General features: G+C 43.1%; 1 protein-coding gene across 5 annotated transcripts; it reads right to left on the reverse strand.

Annotated features, from left to right (window-relative positions):
- Window positions 1-7,603: 7,603 nt before the first annotated feature.
- lsm14aa (LSM14A mRNA processing body assembly factor a) lies at window positions 7,604-25,758 on the reverse strand. Of its 5 annotated transcripts, none has more exons than XM_082957382.1 (10): window positions 25,454-25,757; window positions 15,508-15,671; window positions 15,167-15,326; window positions 14,410-14,538; window positions 12,904-13,257; window positions 11,862-12,041; window positions 11,433-11,610; window positions 11,235-11,276; window positions 10,814-11,057; window positions 7,604-10,366 (listed from the first exon to the last, which is right to left on the reverse strand). In XM_082957382.1, the coding sequence occupies exons 1-10, from the start codon at window positions 25,572-25,574 to the stop codon at window positions 10,343-10,345; spliced, it is 1,596 nt and encodes a 531-aa protein (XP_082813508.1). In that variant the 5' UTR covers window positions 25,575-25,757; the 3' UTR covers window positions 7,604-10,342. The 5 variants fall into 5 exon arrangements, with proteins under 5 accessions (XP_082813508.1, XP_082813507.1, XP_013981073.1 ...); XM_082957381.1 differs by having other exon boundaries at window positions 7,604-10,363; window positions 15,134-15,326; XM_014125598.3 differs by having other exon boundaries at window positions 15,134-15,326; window positions 25,454-25,756.
- Between the last annotated feature and the right edge of the window lie 179 nt (window positions 25,759-25,937).

Genomic DNA, 25,937 nt, shown 5'->3' on the forward strand with positions numbered 1-25,937 from the left:
ATTTGCATTTTTTATTTAACTGGACTAATGCATCTGATGCATCTGCATCTGATGGTCATGGTGTATTCAAGACAACTGGGAACTCGGTGAAAAAAATGGTCAAATCATGATGTGAGTGATCTTCAGGTCGTAGCTCTAGAAAGATGCCTGAGTTTCCGACTTGGAATTCCGAGTTGGCTGACCATTCAAAACGATTTTTTCCAGTCAGATCACATTTTTTCTGAGTTCCCAGTTGTCTTGAACGCACTGAAGTCGGAGAATTCCCGAGTTGTTTTGAACAAGGCATAATGCCGCGTTCAAAATAACTGGGAACTCTTAAAAATACAAGGTCCAATCATGATGTCAATGACCTTCAGGTCGGAATGCCGGAGCTCTAGAAAGAGGCCAGAGTTGGAATTTCTAGTTGGATGACCGTTCAAATACATTTTTCACGTTTTTTTTTCAGAGCTCCCAGTTGTTTTGAAAGGGGAATGGGGAATTAGTCTCAGCGGAGGGAGGGAGAACGCAGCAGAGGGTCCGCCTCTCATGGTCCCGACTCTCTCCTCCCTTTCCTCCAGTGAGACTGACCAGAGAGAGCGGACACTGTCTTCCACCTGATGCCGAAACTCCTTATTACAAGAGAAAGTTAAATATTCCTCAATATTAAAACAGACATGAGGAGCTGCTAATAATAATAAAAACGCAGGGCTATTGATACACTTGGCTACTCATTCATTGCTGCAGGAGTGGAAGGCAGAGTCGGTCTTTTAAGACAAATTAAATGGTTCAAAATGGGAAAACTTTGCCTACCCAGTGCACCAACAGCACAACACTAATAATGCAGGCAAACTTACATCCGTTTTACCTCTACCAGCACGTCACATCTGCAACCAGAGGAAAAAATAAATCAATTCTAGACCACCTACAAAGCTCTCCCTCCCCTCCAATTGGAAAATCTGACCATAATTCTATCCTCCTGATTCCTGCTTACAAGCCAAAACTAAAGCAGGAAGTACCAGTGACCTGCTCAATACGGAAGTGGTCAGATGACGTGGATGCTACGCTACAGGACTGTTTTGCTAGCACAGACTGAAATATGTTCTGGTTATTCAGGAGTATACCACCTCAGTCACCGGCTTCATCAATAAGTGCATCGACGATGTCGTCCCCACAGTGACTGTACATACATATCCCAACCAGAAGCCATTGATTTTCAGGGAACTTCTGCACTGAGCTAAAGGCTAAAACTGACGCTTTCAAGGAGCGGAACACTAATCCGGATGCTTATAAGAAATCCTGCTATGCCCTCAGACTAACCATCAAACAGGCAAAGCGTCAATACAAGACTAAGAATGAATCCTACTACACCAGCTCTGACATCCGTTGGATGTGGCAGGGCTTGCAAACTATTAATGACTACAAAGGGAAACCCACCTGCGAGCTGCCCAGTAACGCGAGACTCCCAGACAGCTGAAATGCCTTTTATGCTTGCTTCGAGGCAAATAACACTGAAGCATGCATGAGAGCACCAGCTGTTTCGGACGACTGTGTGATCACGCTCTCCGTAGCCGATGTAAGCAAGACCTTTAAACAGGTCAACATTCACAAGGCCGCAGGGCCAGATGGATTACTAGGACATGTAGTCAGAGCATGCGCGGACCAACTGGCAAGTGTCTTCACTGATATTTTCAACTTCTCCCTGACCGAGTCTGTAATACCCACATGTTTCAAGCAGACCACCATACTCCCTGGGCCCAAGAAAGCGAAGGTAACCTGCCTAAATTATTACCACCCCGTAGCACTCACATCGGTAGCCATGAAGTGCTTTGAAAGGCTAGTCATGGCTAATATCAACACCATCATCCCGGAAACCCTCGACCCACTCCAATTCGCATACCGCCCCAACAGATTCACAGATGTCGCAATCTCAATCGCACTCCACACTGCCCTTTCCCACCTGGACAAAAGGAACACCTATATGAGAATTCTGTTCATTGATTACAGCTCAGCATTCAACACCATAGTGCCCACAAAGCTCATCACTAAGCTAAGGACACTGTGACTAAACTTCCTGACTAAATTTTACTGGATCCTGGACTTCCTGACGGGCCACCCATAGGTGGTAAGTGTAGGCAACAACACATCGGCTATGCTTATCCTCAACACGGTGTCCCCTCAGGGGTGCGTGCTTAGTCCCCTCCCGTACTCCCTGTTTACCCATGACTGCGTGGCCAAGCACAACTCCAACACCATGAGGCGGCACATTTGGCCCAGCGTCGTCCGGGTTAGGGGAGGGTTTGGCCAGCTGGGATTGCCTAATCCCATCGCACTCTAGCGACTCCTTGTGGCAGGCCAGGCGCCTGCGAGCTGACAATGGTCACCAGCTGGACTGCGTTTCCTCCAATACATTGGTGCGGCTGGCTTCTGGGTTAAGCGAGCAGTGTGTCAAGAAGCAGTGCAGCTTGGCAGGGTCGTGTTTCGGAGGATGAATGGCTCTCGACCTTCACCTCTCCTGAGTCCGTAGGGGAGTTGGAGCGATGGGACAAGACTGTATCTAGCAATTGGATATCACGAAATTGGGGAGGAAAAGGGGGTAAAAGTACAAAAATGTTAATTTAACAAAAGTTTGCTGACGACACAACGGTGGTAGGCGTGATCACCAACAATTGTGAGACAGCCTATAGGGAGGAGGTCAGACAACAACCTCTCCCTCACCGTAATTACTTATTAAATCTGTCATGGAAATAAATGCATTTCCTGTTACCAAGTCATTTACCTTTTTTATGCCTTTAGTTTTACATGTGGACCACTTTATCAGTGGATTCTGAAAAGCTATCCAAGGATTGTTCCATAGGGTTGTGTTTTTTAGGGAGTGATATTGGTTATTGTAGAATACTTTCATTTTCTTCCATATTGTTATAGTGTTCTTAACTATGAAGTTGTTACTGTTCTTAGCTTTATCCTTTGAAGATAGACACATAAACAGATTCTGGGGATGAGCATCTTCAATGTGTACCCATTGTTCCTCTTTAGTGCATTTAACTATATAGTATGTCGCAAGTAAAAGCCTTGGGTAGCAAGTTGATACAATTCCATGTCTGGAAGGTTAAAACCACCCTCAAATTTAGGAAGATGTAAAACTTTCTTTTTTATTCTATGAATTTTAATTGCCCATATAAAGTCTGTTATAACCAAGCATACTTCGCTGGGGTAATAGGTATTCACTTTGGGAGCCATCCCATTCTGAAGAGGTTTATTCCACCTGTAAGATTTATGGGAAGATTGTTCCATTTAATTAGATCTGCTTTCATATTGTTCAGAAATTGAATAAAATGTTCCATTTAATTAGATCTGCTTTCATATTGTTCAGAAATTGAATAAAATTGTCTTTATATATTTGTTGTTTGTTGTCACTTATTAAGAATCCTAAGTATTTAATATATTTTGTGGTCCACTTAAAAGGATTGCTGTAGATTGTGAGTTATTCTTTTTATGTTTCTTATTTCCATGATATTTTTCACGTTCATTTTATATCCTGATATTTTAAAGTATTCTGAAAATATTTTTAGCAAAGGAGGCATTGAGCTTTTAAAATTAGTCAGATATATCAGGAGATCATCTGCAAATAAGTTTAGTTTATATTCATATTTACTCATACTGATACCTCTTACATTTGGGTCTTGGAGGTTCAATTGCAAGTGAAAACAGGAGGGGGGAGAGGGGACATCCCCGTCTTGTGCCCCTTTCCAAAGCAATTTCATCCAAAAATGTATTATTTGTGTACATTTTTGCTTTAGGACATTAATATAATATTTGTATTAAATGTATTATTTCAGCTGGAAAGTTGAAAGATTTGAAAAAAGTTTAATAAAATTCTGTGGGAAAGCAATCCATTCCTGGTGCTTTTGTCTGTACAAATATTTATAACAGTCTTCCTTCAGGGTTGTTGAGTCTAAGAAGGCAATAGGATCCGTCCAACTGTTGTTTAATTCTGATTTATATACATTTTTATAGCTTTCATATTTTTATTGCGCATTGTTGGTTCTAATTTCCACATTTCTGTATCTTTATCTTTAAAAATTATAACTGCTTTAGTGTGTTTTCATTTTATGAGAGCTGCAAGATACACTACATGACCAAAACTATGTGAACATCTGCTCATCAAACATCTCATTCCAAAATCATGGGCATTAATATGAAGTTGATCCCCCCTTTGCTGCTACAGTATTTACCTGGTTTATTTGCCATTAAGTAGTATGCTTTATTTGAGTTTAACATGGCTCTCTTCAAAAGTAAAATATTGTATTCCTGCTTAAGTTCAGAAAAGTATTTATCTTTACCTTTAATGGGCTTTTTCTAAAACAGTGAATTATTTTTCATTAATTCTAATTTCCAAATCAGATTTAACTTTTGCCGAGTATGAGATTATCATTCCTCTAATGTACACCTTAAAGGTACCCCAAATTATATCGGGAGTCAGCTTTTCTCTGTCCTCTATGTCTTCATTTGTAATGGTAAAGGTCTACATTTTTTCATTTACATACAGTATGTATTTTATTAAAAGTGTATTTCTTTAAATATAGCCTACACAATAGGTTTCAACATACCAGTATTTGTGTAAATGTTCTTGTGTAAAAAATTATCAATTTCTTTTTTTTTTAATGTGGTTGCAACGCTGTGGAATACAGTTTTACTGCAATAGAGTGCAAAAATAAGTGCTATTCCCAAAGTTTAGCATGCCTTTCCAGGAGGAGTCTTATTTTGAGAAAAACTAAATCTGCGATCATGCTGCAAGGAGAACGGTAATAAGAGTACCGCAATATGAGTCACAATACCCATTAAACCTGGCGGCCAAACAAGGAAATGGTTCCAATTGTTTTTCACCATAACTTTTTCCCATACGGGATATTAGGAAGACTTAAAATAAGGGCTGTGTTTCGTGTAGACTTACCCCCAGAGTGACATTTTGATAACCATGTAAATCTCTCTCAGACTTTTATTCAAATACGGCCCTTATTTTAAGTGTTTCTAAAATTCACAATGGGAAAAATGAATGGTGGAAAAACGATTGGAGCCATTTCCCTATTTGACTGCTAGGTTTTATGGATATTATGGACAGATCCACTGTGGGGCTCTATAGCCGGCGAAGTGATAGCCTACATGTCCAAGTATGGGTAGCTGCAGCCCAATATTGCGACCAGAATATGGGCGAGTGTGCGTATAGAAAGCAAATCAGCTAATTGGGCAGATTTGTTGCAACTATAAACCGTTTTGCATGGCTGGTTGGGCAGCACTACAAGTCGATAGGCTGCCAGTGCTCTGGTGTTGTGCCTGCGGACTTGAAGTGCTTCCTACTGGGTAGCACCGTCATGTTGCCAGTGGTAGCTACATGGTCATTTTTTTCTCACATGATTTTATTTCAAGTAGGATAACAGGCTACACAATAAACAACTAATAACCATCTGGATATCACCTTGATACATACAGCCTACTACTCAATGGTGAGGGCATGGACAGCACGTCAACGCGTGGGCAGTAGTTACCCAACCAATATCAGGGTGACCATCACAGTAAACACAACGCATGAAGCAACAAAAACATCCATCTTCAATCATTTTTATAAAAAAATAAACAATCGTTTTAAAACTGAAAATGTACAATTATTTGTGTAAAACTAATAGTGAAATACGACTCATACATTCTCTTGTGTAAAAATAGAAGTCCAAACTCTTGGGGTATGGTAGCTCAATGTATGGTAGTTGCACTTTAAGAAACGGACGATTGGGGAAAAAAAATACTGCTCAATCAAAACCCACTAATCCAAGATAGAGCACAGCCTGTCGTTTCCAATGGGAGTCAATGAATCGATGGACAGAGCCAGCAAGGTGGGCAGAGGCAGCAAGGTGGGCAGAGCCAGCAAGGTGGGCAGAACTAGCAAGGTGGGCAGAGCCAGCAAGGTGGGCAGAGGCAGCAAGGTGGGCAGAGGCAGCAAGGTGGGCAGAGCCAGCAAGGTGGGCAGAGCCAGCAAGGTGGGCAGAACTAGCAAGGTGGGCAGAACTAGCAAGGTGGGCAGAGCCAGCAAGGTGGGCAGAGGCAGCAAGGTGGGCAGAACTAGCAAGGTGGGCAGAGCCAGCAAGGTGGGCAGAACTAGCAAGGTGGGCAGAGCCAGCAAGGTGGGCAGAACTAGCAAGGTGGGCAGAACTAGCAAGGTGGGCAGAGCCAGCAAGGTGGGCAGAGGCAGCAAGGTGGGCAGAGCCAGCAAGGTGGGCAGAACTAGCAAGGTGGGCAGAACTAGCAAGGTGGGCAGAGCCAGCAAGGTGGGCAGAGGCAGCAAGGTGGGCAGAGGCAGCAAGGTGGGCAGAACTAGCAAGGTGGGCAGAGCCAGCAAGGTGGGCAGAACTAGCAAGGTGGGCAGAGCCACGAGATCCTGTTGGCGCGTTCTAGTCTGTGAAGCGCGTGTGTGCAGCAGCTCAATTCATCATTGCACTCATTCTAAACGACACCATTTTTGGGAAACTATGTTAAAGATTGTAGTTTTGCAAACAGAACTGTATTGAGATAAAATGTTTTGTCAATGAGAAAATGAGCCGAATGTCGGCCAAAATCCATCTCACTCCATCTTCTCCCACTGCCGGCGACTGGGCTTCCTCATCAACATATTTAATAGTGTGTGGAAACGCGACGACAGTAGACAATGGCCAACCGGATGCTTCACATTTATACATCTGGTAAAACCTGGCTAATTGTTCTGTTGTCTAACCAAAAGCAGAGCGCTATCGACACACCCGCTACTTTCCTTTCGACACCCACTTGCCCATACACAAGTCTCCATATCGGGATGCAGCGGAGGGGAAAACGGCTCATAATGCCCGGAACGAAGCATATGGAACGACATCAAATACCTAGAAACCATGTGTTTGAATACTATTCCACTTCAGTCGTTACCACATGCCGTTTTCCCCAATTAAGGTGCCACCAACCACATGTGGGAATGAACTCACATCGGCAATCGCATTGAACCGGCTTGTCATGTTAGCTTATTGGCATGTCATGGTGACCACGACTACAAGTTATTTCTCCCTCGCCCAGCAAAATATTTTATTTTACAAGTTTTATCTAGCGCCATGTTGCGTTTGTTTCAAGCTAGCAAACACACTGGGCTCGTCAGGACAACTGACTGAACCGAATCCATTAGTCTCCACACTTGAGACTCAGCTGCGCTTTAAAACGTCATCAATTTGGGGACCAGGCGTGTCCGTATAGCCTCTCCCCAATTTAGTGCAGTAGTAGGAAATCGCTAGATAACTCCAATGCACCAATGGCAGACCCATGCATTGTCACTATGACACCCAACCAGTCTCCTCCCACCACCACCCTCTCCGATGACAACCCCATGGGGTCGTATGGTTTAAACTTGCTATCTAATTTGGCTTAGCTAGACATATCAACCATTGTCGGTTACAGCAGAGGGAGGGAAATAAGAAAGGCACAGGTAACACACAGGTGGTATTGACCATTTCTATTTGAGGGAGCTGCGAATGGGGAAAATGATTAAGACAAGCAATGGAATACTCAGCAGGTACTCACACTCAAACCATAAGGAGGAAAAACGCACAACACAGAATGTAATGAACAACTTTTATTGTATGCTCTGAATAAAAAACCCCAGTCCACTGAGGCCCACAGGAGAGGTCATCATGCTGGGTTTAGAGACAAAACACGTGGCTGTGACACCAGAGACTGTTAGGAAAAGTAACCCAAATAAACAACCTTTAAGTCTGTATATTAAAGATCTTGAAGTGCAAACAAACTACCCACAGCACAGACATTTCAGTAAGTTATTGTATCTTCATTGCTTTGGGTCATGATTTTGCAGCTTCTGATGTGCAGGACCCTCATGCAGTGTTCTGTGCATTTGTTTTGTTACAACCCAACATGAAATGGAAACAAAGGACATCCTCCTGAACTAGGCACATGATCCTATAGGTGCATCTCAACTGTATTTCCTTGATTCCTTATGTCCTCCCTCATTGTCTTCTTCACAAAGCACATTGAAGCATATTGGATCTTCTCCCAAAGTGTTTTGAGAAACATGCAAGGAAAGAGGAATCAAGGCAATACAGTTGAGATTCATCCCATCCCACCAAATTCTACATTACCAACCTACGTCCTAGACAAGACGCCTCTAAGACACTTGTGAGAATTTGAGCATCCCCCATCCAATCCCATTTAACACATTATTGACTTTTCTGCATGCCTCGATAAGGTGCCAAATTAGTATTTGGACAGAGTATCTGAACAAATTACAACAGGTGACATGCATGACAAACGTGTAACATTGCCAAAATAATAGGAAGAGAAAAGACAATTCTATGCAGGACTTAAACAACCTAACTAAATTAGACGAGGGTCGTATGTAGATGTTTGGTATTTTTTGAGTTGCCTGAAGCTTTCAAGTTACCATTAAGTTACCTGAAGCTTTCAAAAGTTAAATGGGGGCATAAACAAAAAACCATTCCACTACAGTGCCTTAATGCCATGGAATAACTATCCTTCAATGGAAATTAACAAGACGTTCAAATTTTGCGATGTTGACATTTACATACTTCTGAATAAATCTAGTACATTTTCAAATGAAGGAGCGCCTAGTTCACCAAATAGCACTGTGCAGTTACCATGATAACATTATCGTAAGTGTCCCAAATAGCACCCTATTCAGTGCACTACTTTTGACCAGAGCCAAGTAGTCCACTATATAGGGAATAGGGTGACATTTGGGACTCATGCATATTGTCATCCAGTTAGCAGAAATGGAATACATCCTCAGTATACACAAATTAACAAAAAGACACCTTTTTATAAAACGACTTCAATAGTAAAAGTGCAACTGTGTGTACCTTTCTAAATACTCAGTCAAAGTTCATTACTTCCCATTAACCAACCTTTACTCAATTTGTGCCCGATCATTCAAATCCTCCAAAAATAGCTTCGATGTTGCTATGTAACTAATGCCTATTTCGCTAAAACCAAATGGCTATGCACCTCGTTCTAATATTCTACGTACTTAACTCAGTAATTCTTCTGCCATCACTTGTGTAGCTGCAGCAGGCTATCAACCACCATGCAGTGCCATGACAGAGTTAGTGGCATCGAATCAAGAGCTTAGTCAGGACACTTTCTCTCTGTCAGACATCTCAACTACTAAGCAATGTTGGTGGGTGAAATTATTTCTAGCATTCCTGTTTGATAGAAATGGGGAATTCAGGAAGAGGTTTTAACCAATTCAGAAGCAACTGCCTGGCAAAAAAAGAGGTAAAAGTGAATAACCAACATTTTTGGAAGTTCCATAGAAAGGTTACAAACAAAAGTGTAACCAATGATAAACTGGCCCATTTGTCAGGAAGAAGCATACTTTGATGGCCTGCTTTAGCTAGCTCTTGTAGATGACGCTAGAAAAAGAACTGTAGCAAACAGCAGCATTATACAACTCTAGTCACACAATACCAGGAGCCCTTGAGTACAGGGCAATATACAGAACATTTTAAAATAAAGAAAATTAGTTCTGACTTATCCTTCCCTATTCCTAGTTACGCATCCAGAGTTAAACTATATCACAAAACCAGAAGAATAAAGCTAAGTGTTAACATCTAGCACCATCTCTATCCTCCATACACTACAGTGTAGAATGGGAGTAATAGACAATACAGATGATTCCTTGTTGGTTTAAACCAGAGTTAACAGAAGACTGTTAAAGCCCTAATAAAAACATCTAAAGTAAGAGCTAGAAGTAAATGAAAAACAGAATATTGACAAAAAGTTGAGAATATTTAGCAAAAAAACCACACGCTCTGCCATTTAGAGAAGTGGGATAAATAGATGCCTAGCGGACTAGGTATGGTATGTGTAGTATACACGGAAGTAACTGACGGACCCCACTGACTATTTTTCCGCTGAAGTTATAACAGGATATATCCAAACAAATAAACCTATGTCAGTGCTCCTCAGTTGGAAGGATCATGTATACAGCCTTCTACACTTGACAGAATATTATCAAATACAAGTTAAGGAGAAAAACAAACAACTAATTGCTAAAAAAAAATGACATCCCTCTGAAATCTGATATTTATACACAATTAAGCCACCTGGAAATAGTTTTGAAGAGATCATGACATTTGTGTTTGACATATTGCATCATTTCCATTGTTAAAAGATATGGAAAATAAGTTGCATTCAAGCAGTCTAACCCAGTGCTGGTGACAAATATACAGCTAGTACATCTTCATTCCTTTAGTCAAAAGTAGCAACCTAAACTATTTTTTAAACATGAGGTGTTGCAACTCTGTTGATCCGTCCTCCAGTTGTATTACGCGGCCACCTTGTTATCCTTCTGGAAGGCAAAAATGTGACACTTAATTTTGATGACTTCAGTATGGTTAAAGTTATGTACAAGTGCTTAAAGGTAGTGATGAGGGAAAAACAAATCAAATAGTTACATATCACAATATTATTTTTGGGCTAGTTGGCTGTACCTGCACCAAACTCCAGTATTTTTCCTTCATAGCTTGTTCTCCATCTTTAAATAGGGAGCCAATTTGTTTTCAGCACTTTTATTTCCATGACTGATTAAAACTCATTCTCTCTCTGCAGCAGACATATTGTGAGCAATATGTCTGAAACATCAAATCGCAATGAAATCACAGTATCAAATCGCAATACATATAGAATCGTGAGAATTGCAATACACATCGTATCGGCACCTAAGTATCGTGACAATATCTTATCTTGAGGTCCCTGGCAATTCCCAACCTTAATAGGTAACAAACGTATACATTACCCTGTACTCAAAGTTCTCTGAGAACTCCCGTCCTCCCTGGCTTGTTCTGTTGTATCCTCCCCTGTAGCCGTGGCCTCCTTGGGGGGGGCCGAAGGACCCTCTGCTGGCCGAGCGTCCCCTGCCCCCGCGGAAGCCTATGCCGCCCCGCCCACGGTAGCCCCCACGGCCCCGACCCCCACGCAGGGGGATCCCGAACGTCTCAGAGTTCATCCGCCTCTCCTCGGCCCAGGTCTGCCTCCGCTCCCTGCCAATGACAAAATATTAGACGCTCAGCCGTGGTTGGACGAGGACGATGACAGTGCCTTACTGAATCCACAATGGTCGTGTATAGTACATGGAGTACGTGTATCAACAACGCCACATTGTATAGTATCAAAACATTAGCATGGGATAGAATGGATCTGAGAGAAGACAGACGCACCGTGGGAAACCAGAGCCGCCTCCAGATCTTTCTGCAGCTTTCCTAGAAAACAGAATAGAAGATGGTTATTATCACGTATTGGGTATGCCCAAGGGAAAAAAATATTATCTTGTAGATGATTGAGAATGAACAATACAAAGGGACAAAGAGGTAACTGGGATAAAAGCTTTGGGATGGATATGGGCAGCTGTAGCCTACCTGCTGTCATCACAGGAGATATTGTCGAAGAAAGACTTTGACTTGTCATAGTATACGTTAGGCGTTAGTGCCTCTCCCCCTTCATCGGCGTTGCCCTCGCTGTTCAGGGTCTCCACCCCAGAATCGCCCTTATCCTCCCCGTTCACCGCTGCCTTCTCCGGCTTCTCAGTCTTCTCATCTGTAGGATAATATTGAAGGTCAGACACTCATGAAAAATAAAGGACGTTGCACACTATAATTTACTCTCAATAATATAAAGGGTAAATCACAAGTCAGACACCTTTCTTCAATATGGCCCATTACGTTGTGGCAGGCGCACATCCACATAACTGGACACTATACTAAAATCAGTCTATCATCTCTCTTTTACCAAGTGTTGGTGTTGAGTCATGTGACAGGGCCCCCCATTTTTCGACTGTTCTCCGGTACCTTTCAGTTTGAGCTTGCTGTGGAACTCTCTGTCAATCTCCTCCTTGTTGAACTGGGCATTGGCACTCTCAAAGTCAAAGTCCTTCTCGAACTTCATTGGCCCGTCTCGGCGCACGTTGAAGTGGCCCCTGCCGCGGTGTCCGCCACCACGACCACGCCTCTGAGGTTGGGGGCAGCCAGCTGGGAAACAGAAGAGACAATGTTAGCATATGAAACACGTAGCAATCACCACAAACAATACAATTAAATACCACAAAATGAGTAGAATATTAATAATTAAAGTGTGCAGACATTTCCACTGCATCCTAGGCTAGTCGATGAGAGCACAGCCAACTACCCCAGGTATAACCATATACGCTCAACAGAATAAAGCACAAATGGCTTGCCTTCCATCACAGACTTCAAAATATTATAACCCTGACAGATGTGCTGCTGGAATTTGTCACATAACCATAAAGCATGAATAGCGTTACCCAGCAGCCATCGCCATCTCATTACTTCTATTGACATGAAGAGCATGTCAATCTGTGCACAGCAATGCAGACAGTCGCAAGCAACGGACCATGTAATGTAACCAGCTATGTAACCTACTACAGCACACGGGATGTGTACATTAACATGGGTTCGAAAGTTTGAGTAGAAGTCACTAGGGCATGCAGAGTCTGAATAGGCGTGGAGCTGAGCTCAGAGGACGGTTAGAGCAGAGGTGGTCAGTTAACCTGCTGGCCGTTGACTGGCATCCCTGCCTTCACCTGGCGCTTGCTGCTCAGACTCTGGTCTGTGTGCTTTCTGGCTCTCTGTGCCTGGAATGGTACGGTCCTTCAGTTTAGAGAGCTCGGATCAACTTTAATAAAGAGATTTAGCCCAACACTATAGACTCCTACCTTTAGAAAAAGGCACAATTGGTTCAAATGCAGAACCTCTGGAACAGAACGTTACAATCACAACATGACGGGTCATTTTTGGTTTTTACAAACGCTAGCTTAGGGGTTGCAGTCCGCAAAATATAAAACATACAGGTAAAGCGTCCGATAGGTCTCACCTGAGGCGCTAAAGATAGAGTGCATAAGCCCTGCAGTGGAAGCCCTATCTACGGCAGTGGTGTGGTGTTGATGAGAGATCGGTGCATTGCGGAGCGCAGGCCAGGCCTGGTTACTGCGGGCCCCACTGACAGTCTCACCGGTCCTCCTGGGTTCACCTCCGTCCTGGATATGGTGGTGGTGCTGCTGGGCCTTTTGGTGGACGGGGCCGGTGGACGCAGCCGAGGGGGCCGTGCGGCCGGGAGCGGGACTTCTGCGGCCCAAGCCAGGGGCTGGGGGTCCCGACGGGGTGGCCTGGACAACCTGCTCTAGGGTGGGGCTCTTCCTCAGAGGGTCCAGAGAGGGGCTAGTGCGGGCTGGGAAAAAAGAGGGGTTGGGGTTACACTGGGATACTCAACACTGCTGAGACAACAATTACTCAACACTGGCCCATCAAGAGTCAGATTTACACTTCCGTTCAAAAGTTAGGGGTCACTTAGAAATGTCCTTGTTTTTAAAGAGGCGACTCCGGGATGCTGGCCTTCTAGGCAGAGTTCCTCTGTCCTGTGTCTGTTCTTTTGCCCATCTTTATCTTTTCTTTCTATTGGCCAGTCTGAGATATGGCTTTTTCTTTGCAACTGCCTAGAAGGCCAGCATCCTGGAGTCGCCTCTTCACTGCTGACATTGAGACTGGTGTTTTGCGGGTACTATTTAATGAAGCTGCCAGTTGAGGACTTGTGAGGCATCTGTTTCTCAAACTAGACACTATTGTACTTGTCCTCTTGCTCAGTTGTGCACCGGGGCCTCCCACTCCTCTTTCTATTCTGGTTAGAACCAGTTTGCACTGTTCTGTGAAGGGAGTAGTACACATCATTGTACGAGATTTTCAGTTTCTCTGCAATTTCTCACATGGAATAGCCTTCATTTCTCAGAACAAAAATAGACTGACGAGTTTCAGAAGAAAGTTATTTGTTTCTGGTCATTTTGAGCTTGTAATTGAACCCACAAATGCTGATGCTCCAGATACTCAACAAGTCTAAAGAAGGACAGTTTTATTGCTTCTTTAAATCAGAACAACAGTTTTCAGCTGTGCTAACATAATTGCAAAAGGGTTTTCTAATGATCAATTAGCCTTATAAAATGATAAACTTGGATTAGCTAACACAGCGTGTCATTTGAACACAGGAGTGATGGTTGCTGATAATGGGCCTCTGTACATCTATGTAGATATTCCATTAAAAAAAAAAGAAAAGCCGTTTCCAAGTGCTTTTCTTTCAAAATCAAGGACATTTGTAAGTGACACCAAAATCTTGAACCGTAGTGGAGTTGACAACAAACCTACATAATACAGTATGTTGAAGACATGCAGGTTACGTGTTGTGAAAAGCGTTATGTTATTTGAGAAGACATTCTCGTACTGATCCACATTCTAGTATTCCAAAGCAGTATAGGTTGACCTCCTTGTGCTCTTCACAAGACTATACACAGGCCTAACATGCATAAATACCACAGTGGTTTCCTTCTTTTACCTTTAGATACAAGGGTAGTAGTGGTACCCAGAGAGCGTGAATCAGTGGGGAGAGCAGCGCCAATAGCACTGCTCTGAGACTGGGGTGCAGCTGAGCTTGTGTCACTCCCAAAGGAGGGGACTGATCTTCCTGTATGGAGAGGAACAGCAGGTGTAGAGTATTTAGGGCAACGGCACAAGGTGGAGAGTCCTCTCTGGATAGTATACGTTCCAACTGGCCTCATTTCATGATTTGGCGAGTTCCTGACCTGTGATCCTGATTGATTAGAATCAGTGTAATAGAGCAGACATGGCGAGTGGTACTGTCTAATTGAGAAACTACATAGTGAGAGTCTATTTAGTGTGTACTGTGTTCCTTTTTGAGTGTCTAATAAGTGTAGGGGAGACAAGGAAAGTGACTGACAATAGTGGAGCCTACAGTCCAAACTTCCTCTGCTCCTGTGGCATGGCCAACCAGATCCATGGACCACATGGAGACCCGCAACCCTTGGAAAGCATGCAGGACTATGTTCTTTCCTGACAGTTGGCTTAAAACGTAGACTAATATCTACCTGCATTTCACAGGTAGTTGACTCAATGCATAGCATTAGCACACATTTGTAAAATGTGACTGACAAACATTTAACGGGACTAATATCAGCCTTAAAACACACTTGACATTAGTAAAGTATAACTGATAGACCTTGAACACGTGACATTAACTTAGCTAGCAATCACTTCCTCACCATATCCAGGCCTCGTGCTGCTGTGGCTCTTACCGACACCAACGGCGCCAAACTGCGGGGAGACCAGGGGGCTGGTGCTGAACTGGTTGTACGGGGGCACCGGGGCTCGGTTGAATAGGCCGTAGGAGCCCACCGACTGAAACGGTGCTGATGCGGCGGCAGGAGCAGGCAGAGGGGCCGAACCCATGGACGACTGGAGAGGAGAAAAAGGGTGATCAAGCCAAATATCAGTACACAGCGCAATGGAAAGACAACTATATTGCTTTTGTATAGTGGAATGGCAATGCAAATTGACTGACTCGACTGTGTCTTTGTTTCACATGGGTGTACTTTGGATATTTAATTTCTTTGGGGTTGGGAGAAGCTGCCCCTACCTGGACGATGGCCGGGTCCTGAGGGAGAGAGCATGTTGGCTTGGGCGGCTCACATACAGTCAGGTCCTTAATGTCACTGCCTCGAAAGATGATGTACTCAAAGATCTCATCTCGGGGCGGGATGGGCCTATCGGTGGGCCGATCCTCTGTGCCAAAAGAGCGAACTACGGAGGAAAGTCAAAACATACAGTTAGCATAAGTAGTGACATCAAATGTAAGTTTATTGGTCATGTACACAGATTGCAGGCGAAGGGAAATGCTTGTTTCTAGCTCCAACAGTGCAGTAATACAACACTACACACAAATCCTCAAAATAAGAATGACCAATGTATGTCCGAAATATATACAGTGTACACAACATTAAGAACACCTTCATATTTTTTCTCTATCGACACACACAGCAGCCAGAAAGTATTCAGACCCCTTGACATTGCCACAATTAGCTACGTTAAACCTTATTCTAAAATGTATTAAATTCATCCACACAAACACCACAAAGCCAACCGAAAACAGGTTTAGAAATTTTAGCAAATGTAAATAAAATAAATAAATACAGTAACTGAAATATCACATGTATTCAGACCAGTACTTTGTTGAAGCACCTTTGGCAGCGATTACAGCCTAGTCTTCTTGGGTATGACCCTACAAGCTTGGCACACCCGTTTCTCCCATTCTCCTCCACAGATCATCTCAAGCTCTGTCAGGTTGGATGGGGAGCATCGCTGCACAGCCATTTCAGGTCTCTCCAGAGATGTTCGATCGGGTTCAAGTCCGGGCACATTCAAGGACATGTACCGAAGCCACTCCTGTGTTGTCTTTGCTGTGTGCTTAGGGTCTTTGTCCTGTTGGAGGTGAAACTTCAACCCAGTCGGAGGTCCTGAGCAGGTTTTCATCAAGGATCTCTGTACTTTACTTCGTTCATCTTTCCCCCGAACTTTCCAGTCCCTGCCGCTGAAAAACATCCCCACAGCATGATGCTGCCGCCACCATGCTTCACCATAGGGATAGTGCCAGATTTCCTCCAGACGTGACGCTTGGCATTTCCTCAGACCAGAGAATCTTGTTCCTCATGGTCAGAGTCCTTTAGGTGCCTTTTGGAAAACTCCAAGCGGGGCTGTCATGTGTCTTCAACTGAAGACTGGCTTTCGTCTGGCCACTCTACCATAAAGGCCTGATTGGTGGAGTACTGCAGAGATGGTTGTTCTTCTGGAAGGTTCTGCCATCTCCACAGAGGAACTCTGGAGCTCTGTCAGAGAGACCATCAGGTTTTTGGTCACCTCCCTGACTGCTCAGTTTGGCCAGGCGGCCAGCTCTAAGAAGAGTCTTAGTTTGGAATTACCATTTAAGAATGATGGAAGCCACTGTTCTTGGACCTTCAAGGTTGCAGAATTTTTTTGATACCCTTCCCCAGATCTGTGCCTCGACACAATCCTGTCTCGGAGCCCCAAGGACAATTCCTTCGACCTGATGGCTTGGTTTTTGCTCTGACATGCACTGTCAACTTTGGGACCTTTATATAGACATGCATGTACCTTTCCAAATCATGTCCAATCAATTGAATTTACCACAGGTGGACTCCAATCAAGTTGTAGAAACATCTCAAGGATGACCAATGGAAACAGGATACACCAGAGCTCAATTGAGTCTCATAGCAATAGGTGTCCTCCTTTGCGAGGCATTGGAAAACCTCCCTGGTCTTTGTGGTTGAATCTGTGTTTGAAATTCACTGCTCGACCTTACAATTATTTGTAAGAGATGAGTTACACTCAAAAATCATGTTAAACACCATTATTGCACAGAAGCAGTCCATGCAACTTGTTAAGCAAAGTTTTACTCCTGAACTTAAGGCTTGAACGCTTATTGACTCAAGACATTTCAGCGTTACATTTTGTATTCATTTGTAAAAAATGTACAAAAAAAATTATACTTTGACATTATGGGTTAGTGTGTAGGCCAGGGACAAAAACATTTCATCCATTTTAAATTCAGGCTGGAACACAAAGGCACTGTAAATAGGGCAGCAGTCTAAGGTGCAGGGTAGAGTACAGGTTGGTGACTGGCTAGTGACTAAGGTTCATGGCAGGGTACTGGACGGAGGCTGGTTGGTGGCGATTTTTTAAGTTGATGCACCTGTACAGTATCCACCTAGATGGTGGTGGGGTAAACAGGCCATGGCTCGGGTGGCTGAGGTCCTTGATGATCTTCTTGGCCTTCCTGTGACATCGGGTGCTGTAGATGTCTTGGAGGGCAGGCAGTGTGCCCCCGTTGATGCGTTAGGCTACGCACCACTCTCTGGAGAGCCCGGCGGTTGCAGATGGTGCAATTGATACAGCCCAACAGGATGCTCTCAATGGTACATCTGTAAAAGGGAATGGAGGGCTTCGGGCCAAGCCGAAGCCCTCCATTCCCTGTAGTCCAAGATAGGCTCCTTGTCTTGGTAACGTTGAGGGAGAGGTTGTTGTCCTGGCATCACATTGTCAGGTCTCTGACCTCCTCCCTATAGGCTGTCTCATCATCGTCGGTGATCAGGCCTACCACTGTTGTGTCATCTGCAAACTTAATCATTGTGTTGGAGTCGTGCACGGCCACTCACTCAAGCGTGAACAGGGAGTACACGAGAAGACTGAGCACGCACCCCTTAGGGGCCCCAGTGTTGAGGGTCAGCATGGCGTATGTGTTGTTGCCTACCCTCAGCATCTTGGGGCAGCCCTTGAGGAAGTCCAGGATACAGTTGCAGGGGGGGGGGGTGGGGGGGGGGGGGGGGTGTTTAGTCCCAGGGTCCTTAGCTTAGTGATGAGCTTTGAGGGCACTACGGTGTTGAAGGCTGAGCTGTAGTCGATGAATAGCATTCTTGCATTAGGTTTTCCTCTTGAAGTGGGATAGGTCAGTGTGTAGTATGACGGCGATTCTGCCTTGTGGGAAGAAAGTAGGGTCAGAATAGGAATAGAAAAGGTGTGTACGCCTTCACCACACTGTGTGTGAATGGACCATTGCAGGTGATGTGCACGCCGAGGAACTTGAAACTTTTCACCCTCTCCACTGCGGCCCCTTAGACGTGGATGGGTGTGCTCGCTCTGCCGTCGCCTGAAGTACACAATCAGCTCTTTCGTTTTGTTGACGTTGAGGGAGAGGTTATTTTCCTGGCACCACTCCGCCAGGGCTTTCACATACTCCCTGTATGTTAAATCGTCGTTGTTGGTAATCAGGCCTACCACTGTTGTGTGTTCAGAAAACAGGGAGTACAGGAGGGGGCTGAGCACGCACTCCTGTGGGGCCCTTGTTGAGGATCAGTGTGAGGGAGGGGGTTGTTGCCTACCTTCACCACTTGGGGTAGGCCCGTCAGGAAGTCCAGGACCCAGTTGCAGAGTGAGGGCTCTCAGCTTAGTGATGAACTTGGAAGGCAATATAGTGTTGAACACTGAGCTCTAGTCGATGAACAGCATTCTTACATAGGTATTTCTCTTGTCCAGGTGGGATAGGGCAGTGTGCAGTGCAATTGTGCTGTCCGAACTGTTGGGGCGGTATTAGAATTGTAGTGGGTGTCGGTGATATGGTCCTTAACCTGTTATGGCTAGGGGGCAGTATTTTCACGGCCGGATAAAAAAAACGTACCCGATTTAATCTGATTATTACTCCTGCCCAGAAACTAGAATATGCATATAATTATTAGCTTTGGATAGGAAATACCCTAAAGTTTCTAAAACTGTCTGTGAGTATAACAGAACTCATTTGGCAGGCCAAAACCTGAGAAGATTCCTTACAGGAAGTGCCCTGTCTGACCATTTCTTGATTATCTCTATCCAATACAGGGGATCTCTGCTGTTACGTGACAGTTCCTACGGCTCCCATGGGCTCTCAGAAGGCGGCAAAAAGCTGAATCGTGGCTTTGCAGGCTTTTGCTGAAAAAAAGTAGCGCATTTGGATAGTGGCCGGTCACAGTACTATGAAACTCAGGCTCGTGCACGAGGGGATCCCATGCTTTTATTTTCTCTCTCTTTGTACGTATACACGCTTTCCCGGTCGGAATATTATCGCTTTTTTCGAGAAAAATGGCATAAAAATTTATTTTAACCTGTTAGGGCTAGGGGGCAGTATTGACACGGCTGGATAAAAAACGTACCCGATTTAATCTGGTTACTACTCCTGCCCAGTAACTAGAATATGCATATAATTATTGGCTTTGGATAGAAAACACTCCAAAGTTTCTAAAACTGTTTGAATGGTGTCTGAGTATAACAGAACTCAAATGGCAGGTCAAAACCTGAGATTCCTTTACAGGAAGTGGCCTGTCTGACCATTTATTGTCTTTCTTTGACATCTCATTCCATTACAAAGGATCTCTGCGGTAACGTGACACTTCCCACGGCTCCAATAGGCTCTCAGAGCCCGGGAAAAACCTGAATGTCGTCATTCCAGCCCCAGGCTGAAACACATTATCGCCTTTGTCAAGTGGCCGATCAAGGGACTGTGGGCTTAGGCGCGTGCACTGGCCGCCCCAGTCTTTGTGATTTTTCCTTTGTTTACCGAAAAGGAGATTCCCGGTCGGAATATTATCGCTTTTTTACGAGATCAATTGCATAAAAATGGATTTTAAACAGAGGTTGACATGCTTCGAAGTACGGTAATGGAATATTTAGAATTTTTTTGTCACGAATTGTGCCATGTGCGCGACCCTGATTTACCATTTCGGATAGTTTCTGGAACGCACGAACAAAAAGCCGCTATTCGGATATAACGATGGATTATTTGAGACCAAACCAACATTTGTTATTGAAGTAGAAGTCCTGGGAGTGCATTCTGACAAAGACAACAAAGGTAATAACATTTTTGTTATAGTAAATCTGATTTTGGTGAAGGCTAAACTTGCCGGGTGTCTAAATAGCTAGCCCGTGATGGCTGGGCTATGTACTTAGAATATTGGCAAATGTGCTTTCACCAAAAAGCTATTTTAAAATCGGACATATCGAGTGCATAGAGGAGTTCTGTATCTATAATTCTTAAAATAATTGTTATGCTTTTTGTGAACGTTTATCGTGAGTAATTTAGTAAATTGTTAGTAAATTCCCCGGAAGTTTGCGGGGGGGTATGCTAGTTCTGAACGTCACATGCTAATGTAAAAAGCTGTTTTTTGATATAAATATGAACTTGATTGAACAAAACATGCATGTATTGCATAACATAATGTCCTAGGGTTGTCATCTGATGAAGATCAAAGGTTAGTGCTGCATTTAGCTGTCTTCTGGGTTTTTGTTACATTATATGCTAGCTTGAAAAATGGGTGTCTGATTATTTCTGGCTTGGTACTCTGCTGACAATCTAATGTTTTGCTTTCGTTGTAAAGCCTTTTTGAAATCGGACAGTGTGGTTAGATTAACGAGAGTCTTGTCTTTAAATAGCTGTAAAATAGTCATATGTTTGAGAAATTGAAGTAATAGGATTTTTAAGGTATTTGAAAATCGCGCCACTGGATTACACTGGCTGTTGCGTAGGTGGGACGAATTCGTCACGCCTAGCCCAGAGAGGTTAAACAGCGGTTGACATGCTTCGAAGTACGGTAATGGAATATTTAGACATTTTTTGTCACGAAATGCGTCGTGCTCGTGACCCTTATTTACACTTCGGATAGTGTCTTGAACGCACGAACAAAACGCCGCTATTTGGATATAACTATGGATTATTTGGAACCAAACCAACATTTGTTATTGAAGTAGCAGTCCTGGGAGTGCATTCTGACGAAGAACACCAAAGGTAATCAAACTTTTCTAATAGTAAATCGGAGTTTCGTCAGGGCTAAACTTGGTGGGTGTCTAAATAGCTAGCCGTGATGGCTGGGCTATCTACTCAGAATATTGCAAAATGTGCTTTCACCGAAAAGCTATTTTAAAATCGGACACCTCGATTGCACAAAGGAGTTCTGTATCTATAATTCTTAAAATAATTGTTATGTTTTTTGTGAAAGTTTATCGTGAGTAATTTAGTAAATTCACCGGAGGTTTGCGGGGGGTATGCCAGTTCTGAACGTCACATGCTAATGTAAAAAGCTGGTTTTTGATATAAATATGAACTTGATTGAACAAAACATGCATGTATTGTATAACATAATGTCCTAGGTGTGTCATCTGATGAAGATCAAAGGTTAGTGCTGCATTTAGCTGTGGTTTTGTTTTTTGTGACATATGCTAGCTTGAAAAATTGAAGTTTTTGTATTTTTGAGGAATTTGTAATTCGCGCCACGCCTATCATTGGATATTGGAGCAGGTGTTCCGCTAGCGGAACATCTAGATGTAAGAGGTTAACTAGCCTCTCGAACTTCATGATGACAGAACTGAGTGCTATGGGGCGATAATCATTTAATTCAGTTACCTTCAATTTCTTGGGCACTTGAACAATGGTGGACATGATGAATCAAGTGGGGACAACAGACTGGGGATATGAAGAGATTGAATATGTGACCGACCAGCTCGATCTTACATAACAAAAGTTGAAATAGTGTTTTTTTATTTTTATTCATTGAATAAAAGTAGAGACTCAGAGCTAGAAAATTGTACATCATTACACTACAGTTGAGGAACAATGGGAAAGCAATTCTGCTTTGAAAGTTGATAAACTTAGCCTTTGAATGTTTTGGTACCTACTGGAGAGCTCTTTGTCTACACCCATTCAGCATCGTTCACACCCTATTAAGCATTAGCCCAACCCATTTCTTTAAGGGTTGATCTGAGTGTTCTGTCCTAACAGCAGCAGTCAAGCACCCAAGCTTACTGGCTAACGTTGGCTAGCTACTTCAAACACAAATGAGAGAAAAGCTCACTGACCATTTTACACGCCCTATTGAAATGGATACTTGCATAGTGGAGTCTTGTTAAGACACGTAGCTAGCTAGCTAAACAATGAACCATAATCCTAACTCATGACATTACTAGCCTGCATGAATCTGCAGGTAGCTAACCAACCAGGTTCAAATGTTAGCTAGCTAACATTAGGCTATAACTAGAAAGGCAAGTGGCTCTGAGATACGAATAATATTACTACACAGATCAAACACAACATTAACTAGCAAGACAGCTAACTCTAGCTAGCTAGCAGTACACCAACTAGCAATGAAAACGACTGTCAAAATTAGAAACTTGTAAAATCAGAAAATGTAGCTAGCTAGACTATCTATACATCATGGATGGATGCTTCTCCCGGTCACGGATGCTATGGTTGCCCTTAGTTTGAAGATGTAATCCAGAGACAGGTGTTTTCTCCATCTCCTTAGCTATCATACTCAAATTCCACTCGAGTTCCACTTACTTCAAAAGTCTGTCTTCCAGAATGTGGAGAGCAACACTTCTCTAGTTCTAAAGCCGCGTTTGACAGGATTACCTACAAATACTGACCAGCTCAAACAGAGAGAAGTCTGCTACATGGCAGACCGATCTAAACTCATCTCTCAGCATGTCCAGCCCACTCATTATCTCAGCCAATCATGGCTAGCTGGAAGGTTGCTGTCTTTTTCTGTGGCTAAGCCAACTAGGCTAATAATTTAACCATTTTATTCATATTTACAGACGGCATACAAGTCTGTTATTAAGACACATGAAAGTTTATATTCCAGAAGACATTTCTGGCAAAAACAAATATAAAAAAAGTTTAGGTTCAAATGGCTCTCCTGTGAAGTGGTGACCCGCGACATATGCCTAGTTTCCTGAAATGAGTCACATTTGTCCATAAACAAAAGTTAGATATCCTGTGGGTCGCTTACATACAGTACACAGGTTCCTACTAGGATCAGGAAGATTGTTGAGTTACTTACAATTAGTGGTGCAGTTTTAGTTTCAGCTAGGTGAATGTTCAATGACAACCACCACTTTAACCCTCACAACCTGGAAACACTGACTGAAATACATAGCTAGTCTGATTTTGATCTCAGCTTAGCTACTAACTTGCTGGCACCAGTTTTCCCAGTCATATTACTCAGAACAGCGCCACAAATTAGAGGCTGGCAAATTGCCAAAATCCAGCATAATCACTCCTCAACAAGCTGATGTTGAGTTGCTTGTGAATGTTAGCAATGCAGTTGTCACGCTACGGCACTGTTACTTCATCATATGGTAAGGTTACATGATACTCTCAGCATGTACTTAAAATAAACATGGTTAGCTTGCTAACTAGAAAACAAGTTACATCACCAGGTAGCTAATGCAGTCCGGGAGCTTAAGCACTTACAAATTCATAACATATTGTATGAATTGTAATTCGTAAAGTATCATACGAATTGCTGAAAGATAATTGCAGGACGTAACATATACAATACAAAATGGATGACGTAGTAGTTTTCTGGGACCCATTTTGTCTCGTGACAAAACTACTGGCTGAAATCGTCATTAATGTCTATCTGCGGACTGCGGTTACTACATGCCGCGCCCACTGCCATTGCATTGAGGCAGCTAGCGCCGTCTCTGGCCCACACTCCAGCACAGTAGGTGGCGGTAATGCACCAATAATGTTGGATGCAAACCGGCGAAAAATCCCACCAAAGAATAAGTAAGCTGCTAGCTTGCTAGGGGACACCAGTAGTGTCCTTCGTCCCCGTCTGCTGAGCACTGCTTTCAAATAAAATGTTATTTGTCACATGCTTCATAGACAACTGGTGTAAACTAACAGTGAAATGCTTACTTACGGGTCCATTTCCAACAGCGCAGAGTTAAAAATATAAGATTTATTTCTATAAAAATAGTGACACAAGGAATAAACACAGTAAATAACAAATAAAAATGAGTAAAAATAGCATGGCTATATATAGGGAGTAGAAAATAACATGATTACATACAGAAAGTATCAGTACCGAGTCGATGTGCAGGGGTACGAGGTAATTGAGGTAGCCATAGGTAGGGTTAAAGTGACTAGGCAACCGGATTGATAAAAAAGTAGCAGCAGCATATGTGCGAGTGTGAAAGTGTGTGTAAGGCGTCAGTATGCATGTTTGTGTGTGGGCGTATGTACTGTGTGTTGGGGTGTCAATGCAAGTGTGTGGGTAAAGTCCAGTGTGGGCAAAGAGTTGGTGCAAAAAACGGTCAATGCAAGTAGCCCGGGTAGCCATTTGATTAGCTTTTTAGCAGTCTTGTTTAGAAGTCTGGGGGGGGGGGGAGCTGTTCAGGGTCCTGTTAGTAAACAAAGAGGTGTAATGGGTTCCTACTCAAATGTTACATAAAGCTTACTTTGTTATTCAATGTTTGTTGTTTCCAGACTTGGTGCATTGGTACCTCTTGCTGTGCAATTCTATAAACGTTACGGTGAAGGAAGTTGCTAGCTAGCTTAATGTTAGTGGTGATGCGTAGTGGGTGCAGTCCACAGATAAATTATACAAAATCTCTGAAGCATCTCTTTAAGCATTTACAAATTCTTAACATTTTGTAAGAATTGGAATTTGTTTAACTACTATGAAATGATATTTGGGACTCCCAGAGTGGCGCAGCGGTCTAAGGCACTGCATTTCAGTGATAGTCACTACAGAGCCTGGTTCGATTCCAGGTTGTACCACAACAGGCCTTGATTAGGAGTCCCATAGGGCGGCACACAATTGGTCCAGCATCATCCGGGTTAGGCCATTATTGTAAATAAACATTTGTTCTTCACTGACTTGCCTAGTTAAATATAAAAATAAAACAAAAAATGGATGACGTAGTGCGCAATTTTCGGGGACCTGTTTTGGCTCGCGAGCGCTACATTCAAAGCTACTGCTTCCGGCAGAAATTATACAAATCCTTTGAAGCATCACTTTAGCTAGCTGGCTAGTCAATTAGCTAGCTTGTTAGCTAACTAGACAACTTTTTCAGAACAGCAAGGAAACAATAACAATCCACAAGGTGTGAAGAAATTGCGTTTGTTTAGAGGCATCTCTGTATGTATTTAGTTGGTGCACAACAGTGCTGACACATTATTATTTTCACGAGTTATTTACCTTTTGCAAGTGCGACAGTCGAATTCTCAGTATCAATAGTGTAGAGGATCCCTTCGTAACGAATCTCGGCCTTCGAGATTAGGCTTATTTTGCTCCCGATATAAGGGGTTCCTCCACTCATGGTGTCTTCCCTGTCTTAGATGGCTAAATTGCCAACTATCTCCCTCCCAACTGAACGTTTCTTTGAATAATTTAACTTTGGCTAGTTCTGTTTTGTGTTTCTCTGACTTGCTATATTTTTGGTCCTCCACTACAATATGGCTACCTCATTTTTCATCGTCTTTCTAAACACGGGGGCAAACGGGAAATCCAAATCTCGCGATGTTTCACCAAAGTCTGGAACATGTCTGCTAAATATAAACAATAATTATATAGCTTTGATTTGCAGATTAGTATGCCTATTTGATCCCTTCTATATCTTTATGATACATGTTTTGAAGCACTACTGTACGGTGTCATGTAGAATGAAAAACGTTGAGGTGCA

The sequence above is a fragment of the Salmo salar genome, chromosome 10 (genome assembly GCF_965601325.2).
Source record: "Salmo salar chromosome 10, fSalSal1, whole genome shotgun sequence".
Classification (NCBI taxonomy): Eukaryota; Metazoa; Chordata; class Actinopteri; order Salmoniformes; family Salmonidae; genus Salmo; species Salmo salar.

Bases quoted from the DNA above. Each gene is read 5' to 3' on its own strand.
- lsm14aa (XM_014125598.3), bottom strand. From the start codon at position 25,574: ATGAGTGGAGGAACCCCTTATATCGGGAGCAAAATAAGCCTAATCTCG. The intron at 15,672-25,453 runs GTAAATAACTCG...TTTCCTCCGTAG, and splicing joins GACTGTCGCACTTGCAAAAG to TTCGCTCTTTTGGCACAGAG. The intron at 15,327-15,507 runs GTAGGGGCAGCT...TCTCCTCTCCAG, and splicing joins AGGACCCGGCCATCGTCCAG to TCGTCCATGGGTTCGGCCCC.